General features: G+C 34.5%; 1 protein-coding gene across 2 annotated transcripts in view; it reads right to left on the bottom strand.

The window, feature by feature from the left end:
- adam19a (ADAM metallopeptidase domain 19a) overlaps positions 1-6,988 on the bottom strand; it is a 244,429-nt gene extending 237,441 nt beyond the window's left edge. For both annotated transcript variants that reach the window (XR_015496372.1, XM_087262030.1), the window contains exon 1: positions 6,822-6,988. Coding sequence is in view for 1 of the 2 variants with exons in the window: in XM_087262030.1 (XP_087118156.1) it covers positions 6,822-6,945 (124 nt within the window). In the remaining variant the exon portion in view is untranslated. The remainder of the gene's footprint in view (positions 1-6,821) is intronic.
- Positions 6,989-13,290: the final 6,302 nt, after the last annotated feature.

The following is a 13,290-nucleotide window of genomic DNA, read 5'->3' as shown; positions in this document are numbered from 1 at the left end:
AAAAGCGGTTAAAAATGAATGAATGAATGAATCATCGATGTTGAAAGCAGTTGTGCGGAAGTGTTTTTCAAAAAAATATACAGTATTACATAGGGCTGGGCGATATAATCGGTATCGATATTTATTGACAGAACTCCATTGTCAATAACGATAAAAACAAGTTCAGTATGAAGGTTGTTGTTTTATTAACTGTGGCTGCTGAGTGCTCGCCTTGGAAGCAATGCCAATAAGCTTAAAGTGTAATAAGTTTGTAATTTTCAATGGAGGCCTGCGACTTGTCCGACATCCATGTGGGAGTGAAGCACACATGTTGTACAAGCGGTGCACACGTGACCCGCGTGCATTTTCCAGCCACATCCACAGTAGTTGAAAACATCTGAACTTTTCTGAATGTCAAATAACATTGCATGAAAAAGAGTGCCGTAAAAGCAGTGAGGAGATTGTAAATGAAAAAAGGATGTAAGGATGTTGCCAGAGTGGCTTTTTGGGTTCTTATCTTGTGTATCCCAGCCACTAGTTTCCCATCTGAAATATTTTTTTTTTAGCATAGTGAGTAATGAGTCATTCAACTTCACAGTTAGTAATTTTGTAATGTTCTGCATGTATTTGAATAATAATAGTTGGTTGGTTTACTTAAAAGCTCAGATTTGATGATCATATTTAGTTTTGTTTACAGAGTTTGAGGTTTATTGTATCATTACTATTAACACTTTACAGATGTTGATCTACCTTCACCATTGCACACACTCTGTAACATTTTACTTATCAAGGTTAAGTGTCTCTTTAACACTTATGTTTATTTTATTATGAAGAGATCAAATATTTTGTTTACATATTTGTTGCTTTTGACTAATAATCCTATTTGCCTTAGTAATGTTGGTAAATTAAAATCCTAACATTCCTTAATCTATTTTTAAAAAATGTTCAGTAATTATCTATATAGAATGATATGAAACATGATATCGTGATATTTTTTTGCAATATCGCCCAGCCCTAGTATTACCATTCAAAATATTATTGTTGCTTAACTACTTTTATTCAAGCACATATTCAATTGGTAAAAAAAATGTGAGAAGACACAAAAGTTACAAAAGATATTACATATTTGAAAATAAAAATGCATCTCAATATCCAAAAATCCTTGGCTTAACATAAAATAAAATGAATAAAATCAATAATACTAAGAAGAAAAATACGTACTGTATGTGTGATAAAAAAATCAGCCTAGGTGAGCAGAAGACATTGTTTTTAAAAACCTTAAAATCTTACTAGTCCCAATCTTTTGATCCTTAGTGTATATTTATATTTAGTCATGGGACGATAATCGTTTTCAAGGTATACGGCGGTTTGGAAAAGTCGAGGTTTTAAAACCGCTTCTAAGGTATGTGTACAATTTTTTAGGACAACAGTATCTCCAAAAGAAAAATCTAAAAAGTTGTTGTTTTAGGTGATTTAAGAAATCAGTGTTTTAGAAACTAATCAGGAAGCAGAGGTCAATGATTTATTTGAATTATTCAGCCTGACATGTTTACCGCTGCAAAATATTTCAAATGTTTCTCAAAAAGAAAAAATATAGTGTTCAAAGGGGGAAAAGCTTTTCTTTACCCAGACATTTAAAATGAATATATTTTAGAGCAGTAATCACAATACCGTGAAACCGTGATATTTTTATCCAAGGTTTTCATAACATCAGAATGTTATACCACCACATGCCTATTTATATTATTATCTCACCAGACTTTCTTCTAATCCAAGTAAAAGTAACAAAAGGCTACTGTACACCAGTATAATCCACATGTAAAAGCAAGCAATAACGTCGCAATAACATTCTCAGCTCAGCAGAATATTTGCTATAGCTAATAGGTCTTGCTTGTCGTAGATAATATCGCTGGCCTTGTTATAAATGCATTAAAGGTCTGTCACGCAATATGGAGACCAAAGCTCAGAGCAGGTCCCAGAGTCCCCGGTCAAATCTCAAAGAGATGTAGCAACTTCTCCAAACATGCAGAACATGTGGAGAGCTTGTGTCGCATCTGTTGGAACAGGACTGAACTTGATATCCCGAGACTAACAGCCTGTTTGAGTTTCTTAAATGACAGGGAAGGAATCCTTGTGATGAAATATTCTGATGGGAAAAAAAAAAAGATTCTGATGGTCTTTTTCATCCTTTGCTCAGTGAGAAACTAGGGTGTAATATAATGAGCTCTTTAATGCTGGCCTGATCATGTTGTGGTTTTTAATATTATGAATGATTTGCAGCATCATCAGCATTGTCAGGTTTAATATTGCCAACGGACCCTTTTCAGAAGACTGTTATGACGTGTTTAACAGTCATCATAATATTAAATCCATGAAAGGTTTGAATATTTTGATTTTAAAAATAAAACCGTATGAACATTTATGTATGTATTATATCATCTTTGTGTCAAATTACAAAAAAAGAATTACTGCTTGTGCGAGGTGTTTCTAATGTAGGCTAGAGTCTATGAAGTCGCGACAGTGAATCTGACATTATTTTTTCCTCTGGCTGCTGTGTCACATTAATTATTTTTCCTTTTTCTGAAAATCTTGATAACACCATCAAGGAGGTTTTCTTTAATTATTTCAACAAATAGAGTTGTAAAAAAAACTGGGGCTAAAAATTTCGACTTAAAAATGTTTATTTATTTTTTTTTTTTAAATAAATAACTGCTTTTATTGTAGCTGAAATAAAACAAATAAGACTTTCTTCTGAAGAACAAAAAATATTATCAGACATACTGTGAAAATATCCTTGCTTAAATATCATTTGGAAAATATTTAAAAAAGAAAAAAATCAAAGACGGACTAACAATTCTGACTTCAACAATTAGCTTTCCAAGCTGTAGCTCCATTGTGTCTGCCAGTTATGTCAGTAAGCAGTTAGCAGGGAGTAAATCACTGTACAGGTACTTTTTTTCTAAACAAATTGTGTTTCTTATTTCAGATGTGTCACAGTAATGATCAATGTACATGTTTTATACAATGACTGTAAAAAATATGGACGACGCGACAGCCCTTTTTCCCATTGAACGCCTTGAGGGCAAAACGCCTGCTTGACGGGCACAAACTGTCGCAAAAGACTGCTGAAATTGGAGCCAGACATGCGCAGAAGGACTGTCTGATGGAGCCAGAGGAGGAGCCGCGAAAATGAGCAGAGTCGAGCTTCCAATCAAACGCTTTATGTAAAATCAACTACGCCCCCCGAACTTCTCAGCATGCGTTTGCTGTCATATCAACACAAATGGATGTAATAACGTTAACAAATATGAGGGTTTTATATATTCAATCGCGCCAGCTCCGGGCCGCAGCGCATAACTTACTCGCGGCGTCGCGGGCTGATTCCGGCTCGCATGCGGCAGCGCCTGCTCGCTCGGCCGCCGCATCTGGCTCGATTGACTCGGACTGGAATCGGGCAGTGAGTCCAGGCATCCGGAGTAGGTCCAGCAGAGGTAACATTAGTCAGTCTGAGCTCTAAGAGATAAGTCTCCGGCAGGCGAGAATCTAGCCGGAACTGTGTTTTGCTATCTGGGTGGCTAGGCGTGTATCAGCAAACTAATAAAGCCCGAAAAAAGCCCTGAACTTAGCGAATAAACAGTGTTCCACCAGGATCATGTATGTCAGAAACTATAGTTTACTGCTGAACTCATTTTGTCATGGTAAAATAACACAGAAATCGAATAATAACATTTCAGTCTACTTCAGTCTCCTGCCGAAGCTCAGACGCACTGCTTTGAGAAACTGTCAATCACAGCTGTCAATCACGATGACACGCCCAGCATTAAATTACTGCTAAAAACAAACTGTTTACAAAAATGAAGATCTGCACCTATTTCAGCACAATAACCAGTGCCTTAATCGACCAGAACTATCTTTCGGGACATTTTATTGCAAGTGTAATATTTTTTTTTATTTGGGCTCAAGTCTCCTTCATTAACACGGAGGAGGCGGGCTTTATGACTTGTACTGCAGCCAGCCCCCAGGGGGCGATCTAACGGCCGAAACCTTCACTCAAACGTAGGCTTGCGGCACACTTGGTTTTATATAGCCTAGTTGTAACACATTCTTAAGTTTGCATTTAAAAGTAGCCTATATTGGATTTAAATGCCAGGGCAAAAGTAATACTGTTACTGTTTTATCCCACTGCTAATAATGATTCACAAATGAGTTCCATTTGGATGTTTTGTAAATTAATGCACAATGTCAATGATAATAGGTTGGGCTAATTTTGAAATATTTGATGAAAATAAAATTTCATATGAAAATATATTCATATTTTTTCACAAAGATAAATAAATATGTTTGCAGTTAACATATTAACAAGGTCATAGTCAGGTATATTTAATTTATACAATATTGCTGTGTTACTTTTGTCCCCGCTGATGTGTAAAATTGAAATCCTATATATATTATATAATTAATTCCTAATTGAAATAATTATAGTTTAATATTAGCTCTGGACCCTGCATCTCAAATATATGGAACACGGAAGGTGACTGAATAGAATAGTAAAGAAGTTTGTGTTTGGGTATTAACGTTCACCCAGTATTTGTTGCTTCTCTTTTTCTCATGCTTCTTTTATGTTATGTATATTTTATTAATGCATTTTCACTTTTGGCTAATTATTGTTGACTGTCGTTTCATTGCAGGGTTTCCGTTTTTTGGAATTTGTCAAAAAAATTAAAAGCTTTAATAAAATCTTCAATCTGTTTGCTAAATTAATAGAATATGTTTTAAACCTACAGAAGGACGCATGGGAATCACTGGTCCCTTTATTAAAAATTGTTTAATTCTCCATTTTTGAAGCTGCTAGTACACAAAAAAGTGTGGTTTTAAAATGTCCAAATTATTTAGACAGTTTTTAAGTAGAAGGCATCAGGCTTTCATTGACTTGATTTAATAAGCAATAAAATCATTCTGTCTAACACTTTATTTATTTATTTATTTATTTATTTATTTATTTATTTATTTATTTATTTATGAATGAATGAATGAATGAATGAATGAATGAATGAATGAATGAATGAATAAATGAATGAATGAATGAATGAATGAATGAATGAATGAATGAATGAATGAATGAATGAATGAAAAATGGTTTATCCATGCTCTTTCCTAGATATGTCATTCGGGAGTTCTGATATATTTATTAATAATGCTGGCTCAAGAGCTACAGTATGCTATAAAGTATTTCAAAAATTGCAGCCTGTATGTTTTAAATCTATTTCAGTGTTTTAAAATCACCTAACATTTTTTGACTCATCAATCCTAATGACCAACTATGTTTTAGTAATTTGCAATGTATGATTCTATTTTGTTTATGAATTAACTTTTAATTTGTAATTATTCAATTCAAAAGTAGCAAAACATGCAAATAGTTCTATAGGATTATTTGGACAGCACCGGTACAGTACGGTTCTGTACAGTATATTTGGAATTCGCCAACCAAATATAATGTCCACTCGCTTGAGAATCTAACTATGTTGCTTGAGCTGCATGTTTTTGAATTGCTGTGTTACATTTTACCCACCCATGTGTTACTTTTGTCCCCATTGAGGTGTATTTAATGTGTATTTATGCTAAAAGTGAAATTATTCTGAAGTTGTAATAGATCAGTGGAAATAATCCACTCTTATAGGTTAGTAACCAATTGAAAAACATAAATTTCTGTCTAAAACTATTTGTTTTATTTATTTGTTTATGAAAAATGGTTCATCCCTGCTCTTTCATATATGTCATTGAAAAGTTCTGATATGTTTTAAGAATGCTGGTTCAAGAATAAGGCTATAAAGTATGTCATATAAAATGTAGTTATTAATAATTGTAGCCTACTGTATGTTTTAATACACTATTTTAGTGTTTTAAAATTATAAACAGTTTTTCACTCACCAATACTATTAATTAAATGTTTTTTTCTTCTTCTTCTTTTTTTTAGTGTCTGATACTATTTCGTTATGAATTCACTTTTAATTTGGGATGCTACAATTAAAAAGTACCAAAACATTGGCGAATAGCCCATATGGTGACTTGGACAGCACCGGTACAGTACGGTACTGTAGCCTACTGTATATTTGGAATTCGCGAAAGAATAGGCTCATATTGTATCTACACTCGCGTGGGAATCTGACTACATAGGTCGAGCTGCTGTTTTTGATTCAGCAGAATGGACAGATAAGAGTCATTCGTTCGGGTATCTCTTACTACAATGGGCGGCGCGCTGTGCTGTTGTTTCATGCAGTAGATTTAGCAGGCTACTATGCGTTTTTGAATAGGTATACGTGCTTCTAGCCGTTCAATAATTGCCTATTTTCTTGTTTGACTGAATGCGCCGTTAACCCAATCTAAAGTCAATAAAATAATTGGAGTCATGCCTTAAAAATGGATCCAGCTGTGAAAACGAACCGGTTTCGGAGGATCAACTTTTATGTCTCAATTTCAGTAGTACCGTTCGCTTGAACAATTCGGTTCCAGTTCATGTCAAATTTTCATTCTGCTCATATATTTCGGGTCTTTCTACAACTGCTGGCATGTTCTTAAGTGTACATTAAGATCGTTTAAAACAGTGAGAGGTTATAGTCTTGCATTAGTGGATATCATCATGGAAAGAAAGAAAATCACTCACGAATTATTTCTTAAATGCATTTTTTTACACATTAATCTAAGCAAACGACATATCTGTGCAACAAATCTGCACTTTTCTAAACGCTTCAAATGCGTTTTGCCTTGAAAAAAACTTCTTCACGGATGCGCGCAACTGGTTGATAAAAGAGAGCAACTTTCCAAGTAAGAAAGCGGTGTCTTACCTTCTTCCCGAGGATTTCCGCCTACATATTCCAGTAAGCCATTGAACAGAAAAACAGATAACATTACAAGCACATATCGTGTCGATGAAATGTGTCCGCTTTTCTGCCTGTGTTTGGTATACATCCCTGTGGCGGTCGGTGCTGTTCTCCGCCTCGCCTCGCACTGTGTTCACTCGCCAGCGTGAGAGGAAATAAGAAATGGATGGAACTGAACTGAGTCTGCTTAAGCTCTGCCCTCTCGATTTGCGCGAACCATCATATGTTCGTTAAACTGTCCTACTAAAGAGCAGATAAGCACGAAGGATGCGAATCGAGAAGCCTTGGGCACTTGAAAGCACGCGCGCATTGCCAGGGCTTTCCTGCCGGGCATAGTGAATTTATGACTCATTGATCACTGTATTCAGCAGACCCCTGCTGAGAGAGGAGAAAAAACAGCTTAAAACAGCCTAAACTGGTTTGTTAGTCTGAAATAGAGGGTCTCCCTGGCGAGGCAAGATATATATTACTAGAGCATATGGAAATCTATTTCCACAGAATAAAAAAAAAATACAATTAGTAAGCTATACATTTTTCATAAATTTGGCAAAAGTATGATATACATGGCAAAACAATGCAAGGTTCCACACAATTTCTTTATGCTGTCCCAAATCAAATCTATTAACTTAATCTTTTTACAAATAATTGTAATAAATTATATTATTTAAAACATTATAAAAATATTGTTTTTATAATTATTACTTTATTATAAAAATGACAAAGTGTATTTTTCTTAAACAATTAGGTTGTCCCCAAAACAACTTTGTAACAGTGTTTCAATTTATTTTAAATAAGTTGTTTAAGCAGCAAAAATAATTCTTTAGTGTAGAAACCAATAACTTTTTTTATTTAATGTGCTTTAAAAAAGCCTTAGTTTAAAAGTCAAAATGGTAACTAAATATGGAATAAGCAGCCATATTTCTGAACTAAATGTGCTTTATAGAAAAAAAGAGGGGACATTTTAAAAATTTTATTCCTTTATTTTGAGTTAGTGTTAACATCAACCTCAGCATGTCCATTTTTATGTCATAATTACGACTTACTAACTCATTATTTTTAAGTTTTTCTTTCAACTCTGGCTGTATGGTTAAATCTTTTATCATAATTATGAATTATGAACTATACTTTATTTTTTATACAGCAGAAATAGGCTTCTTTACTAATGTTTCAATTCAACCATGAAAATCATGATTCATGCTCAGTTTACAGCTTTTTAAGCAGTCCTAGTGTAGCAGAGGCCAGCTAGTGAAGACCTTTCCAGGTAAACCACACTCCTCCTTGGTAGAAGCTAAAATTACCCACGAGAAAAGTTGCCAGTTCGATCCCAGCTCGGAGTGGGTTGGATGGTGTAGGACCAGCGGGGTTACATTGGTAGAGAGTCTTTGAGTATAGAGAAGAAAAAAAAACTCACAATGGAAAAATAGATCTTATAACTAGGCATACTGCAATATGTGACTTCATCACATTTAGTAATCAGAAAATGTAATGCCATTCAGATTGTAAACAATACAATACTATTACACCATCAGACAAAGGTTTTACAACACATGCACGTGCAAAACAGGCCTTCTGCTTCTTTTGAATATCCAGTCATAAAAAGAGAATGTTTTGAGCCAACCAGAAATACAAACTGTGGGAGTTCAAATTTGGGCCAGCTGCCTGTCATTTTTCTGCCTAAAAAAACATACAATGCTGTAATATATATTTTTAAAGCCATATGCTCTGCCACGTAAGCTTTGGGAGTACAAAACAAACCACAGAGCTGGATCAAATGGCCAGAATTCTCAAACATTAGTGCACAAAACAGAACATTTGTGGATGGTGGTGTTCACACACACAAGAAAAAAAAATACAGTATGTGTTTCAAAACTATATTATATTATTCATTAATTTTCTTGTCAGCTTAGTCTCTTTATTAATCCGGGCCGCCACAGCGGAATGAACCACCAACTTATCCAGAAAGTTTTTACGCAGCGTATGCCCTTCCAGCCGCAACCCATCTCTGGGAAACATCCACACACACATTCACACACTAGGGACAATTTAGTCTACCCAATATACCTGTACTGCATGTCTTTGGACTGTGGGGGAAACCGGAGCACCAGAAGGAAACCCACGCAAAGGCAGGAAGAACATGCAAACTCCACACAGAATTGCCAACTGAGCAAAGGCTCGAACCAGCAAGCCAGCAACCTTCTAGCTGTGAGGCGACAGCACTACCTACTGCGCCACTGCCTCGCCCTATATTATATTATATTATATTATATTATATTATATTATATTATATTATATTATATTATATTATATTATATTATATTATATTATATTATTCATTTTCTTGTCGGCTTAGTCCCTTTATTAATCTGGGGTCGTCACAGCGGAATGAACCGCCAACTTATCCAGCAAGTTTTTACGCAGCGGATGCCCTTCCAGCTGCAACTCATCTCTGGGAAACATCCACACACACTCATTTACACACACACTCATACACTACGAACAATTTAACCTACCCAATTCACCTGTACTGCATGTCTTTGGACTGTGGGGGAAACCGGAGCACCCGGAGGAAACCCACGCACAAGCAGGGAGAACTCCACACAGAAACACCGTGGCTCGAACCAGCGGCTCAGCGACCTTCTTGCTGTGAGGTGACAGCACTACCTACTGCACCACTGTGTCACCATATTATGTTATATTACATTATTATATTACATTATTATATTATATTATAATATATTATATTACACTACATTATTATATTATATTATATTATATTATATTATATTATATTATATTATATTATATTATATTATATTATATTATATTATATTATATTATATTATATTTATTATATTATATTATATATACATTTTAGTAACTCCACATTATGTACTGTTAAATGCAGCATATTATTAAAATTTAATTCTTGATTTGATTAAATAAGGCATCATTTATTTAAAATATATATATATTTATTCATTTGCATAATTTTTTTTAATTCCCTCATGCTTTCTTAACCTAACTTCCCTCCCTCTTGCAATAATGCTTCGATGATATGAGGGAACTGATGCGAGGGACAACCTGTCACTAGCAATGTCTTCATCAACATTTTTTATGTGCATTTAGGGATCGCATGAGAGATGTTGGCAGGAAACACCAAGATGCACATAAATTCTTTAAAAGACCATAAAAGTCTTATGCTCTCAATTGAGGCCCATCATTTTTTTATACAATAAAGAAGACACACAAGTAAATGATATGGACTATTTTATTGAATAGGTTCCTGTTAAAAAAAGAAAACTAATTTGACTTGTTCAGATGATCATGTGACTATAACCAGCCGATTAGTCTCAGTGTGCAGTGTTTCAAATTTTGGCTTGGTTTAAACAAGCAATCTGTCTTCAAACTGTACTAATTTTGAATAAGTAATTACTTTGTGACCATATTAAAGTATGTTATATGTAATAAAAATGTGTTCATAAATCCTCTCCAGCAGAGTTATGGGAACGTGAAGTGTCCAACAGATGCACACTTCAGAATCAATCATCAGGTACTTTGAGAGGGGTCTGGCTGCAGTGCAATCTAAACTGCATGCAATGCTTTTTAATGGGCTCACCTAATCTCACACCTCAAAGTGACATCACTAGCTCCATTGAGTGCATTGTGTCTGACTGCATCTCTGATATATGCAGTATCAACTTGCATTATAAAAGCTGCATACTATTGGGTACTTCTGCCTACACTGATTCGTTGTCACATATTGTTCAATTACCTACACTGTAAAATGTAATAAGTTGACCTTACTTAGAAAATTGAGAAAACGATTGCCTAAAACTTTCTGTCATTCAAAAACTGTAATGATTCGCACTCAATTGCTTCGTACTGTTTTTATTTTTTATTTTTCTTACATTTTACGGGTGATTAAAAGACAGACATTTCGGCACAAAGCCTTCCTCAGTGTGTGACATAATTCTTTAACTCCACCCTTTTATCCCATAGCCAATCAAAATGTGCAATTAGTTAGACCGTCACTCCCATTTCATTACCCCTTAATCACACAATAACTTATAATCTTCACAGCAATAACAATAAACAATCTTCACATTTCCAACCTCACTCTACAGAGATAAAGTGCATCAACTATTATCATTAATCAGGTGTACATCAATACAATAAAAAATTCTGTCTGAATATAGTATTAATTTTAAGTGAGCATAACTTGAAACGGTTTGTATTTATAGCTTCTTAATAAAGTATTTCTCAGTACCCGTTGACTCAAAACAATTAGTTGTGTTAGCTTCTTATTAGTGTTCACATTACTAGGAAAATATTAGGAAGCCAATTTGTTTAAAATGATCACATAAGCTGAACTAAAACATTTAAGTAAAGACAAAAACCAATACCAAACATTTTTATTCATTTATTCATTTTCTTTTCGGCTTAGTCCCTTTATTAATCAGAGGTCACCAAAGCGGAACGAACCACCAACTTATCCAGCATATGTTTTACACAGCGGATGCCCTTCCAGCTGCAAACCATCACTGGGAAACATCCATATACACTCATTCACACACATACACTACTGTCAATTTAGCTTACTCAATTCACCTATAGCACATGTCTTTGGACTTGTGAGAGAAACCGGAGCATCCAGAGGAAACCCACGTCAATGCAGGGAGAACATGCAAACTCCACACAATGTGTGATTGTACACTGTAAAAAAAAACGTCCATGATTTTAACAGTAAAAGTCTGTACAATCTACAGTGAAAAATCTGTTAAATGATTAACAGCTAATTTCTTGACAAAATATGGGAAATAACTGTAACAGATCTATCCTTTGTTTTTGTTAGTAGGCAGAGTGTCTGAAATCTCACCATACACCCTCATTCACTAGTCCCTAAATTAGTCAATTAATGAAATACGGTTATTTTCATCAATTTAAACAGTTCTATAAAATTCCCGTATTTTTTGCGGAAAAAACCTGCCAACCACAGCTGCTGGTATTATTCTGTAAATTTAACACGCTTAAAAGTGTAATAAAAAAAAAAAAAAACAGCTTTTCACTGCATTAGTAACTACACAGTTACATTTAAATAAGAGCAGATATTCTCAGTTAATCTTGAACACAGAGGGTTCTATCCTGCACAATGGTGACAAAGCTTTTACACTATTTTGCGTTTTTGTTGTTGTTGTTTTTTACTTGATTTTACAATAAAATACTCGCAGCTGTGTTTGCCACACTGTAAAACTCAACAGTCAACATTATCAAATGAAATGAGTGTAGTTAATCCAAAATTTACTAAAAGTTAATTCTACTAATTTGAAAAAAGTTTTGAACTCAGTGTTGAAGATAACGAGTAATTTAAATACCTCATTACTTCAACCGATATGTTCACAGAACTCATTAGGATTATTTTATTTTATTTTTTTAACTCAAATGGTTTGTAGCAATCGATTTCCTCAAATGGTTTGAGTTGCTTTAACTTTTTAAGTTTTACAGTACTCATTAGGATATGTTTTTGAACAAATGGTTTGTATCAATCAGTTTCCTCAAACGGTTACCTTTACAGTTGCCTTAACTTTTGGGGTTTTACAGTACAGTAGACTACTGTTTTTAACATTTAACATTCTCAAATGTCTATTTGCGCGAGTCTAGTGTCTATTTTTCATCAAATACGTTTAACCTCTTAAATACCAGAGCAAATTCCAGACTAGTGTCTTTACTAAAAAGTATTAAAGATTGTTTTATTTTATTTTGTTTTGTTTTGTTTTATTTTTGACATTTTGAAACAAACTTCCATTGCATAATTAGTGCATGGATGATTATGTTTCAGCTTGTAAACAAGTTAATCCTAAGTGATGCAGAAAGAAGCTTCTCATTTATTAAACACCCATTCAGAAGACACGTAAAATATGTCAAATGTTGAAAAGTGTAACTGCCAATATGGCAAATGAAGCCTCGCCTTCTAGTACAGGAGCCAATGAGCGATCTCAATATTGTGAATAAAGCCCGCCTTCTAGTACAGGAGCTAATTAGTGATCGCTGAATGACAGGGTCTCAGACCAGACGTGAGTTTCTGCAGATTTTGTGTGATTTTAGAACATTTAGAAATGAAAGAAAATAGACAGTTGTTGTTTAACTTCATTGGTTATTCATAATGTGAAACATAATCGAAAGCTTAGCAAGCAATTTAGGAGAATTTAATGTTTCCCCATTCAAACAGAATGGCAGAGCATGCTGCCCGAGAGGTGTTTCAAAGATGGCCGCCAAGTGAAATGACTTGCCTTAAAGGGACTTTGAAGATGCTTATCATTTCAGAAAGGGTCAAATTATTGGCATACACCAAGTAGAGATAACATCTAGGCAGACTGCTGGAATTACTAAAACTGTGTTGGGAAGTGTCTAACATGTAAAGTACGGTGGTTAGTTA

Source organism: Danio rerio, chromosome 7 (genome assembly GCF_052040795.2).
Source record: "Danio rerio strain M-AB ecotype USA chromosome 7, GRCz13ab, whole genome shotgun sequence".
In the NCBI taxonomy this organism is placed as follows: domain Eukaryota; kingdom Metazoa; phylum Chordata; class Actinopteri; order Cypriniformes; family Danionidae; genus Danio; species Danio rerio.
This window is presented reverse-complemented; position numbering and strand designations above follow the sequence as displayed.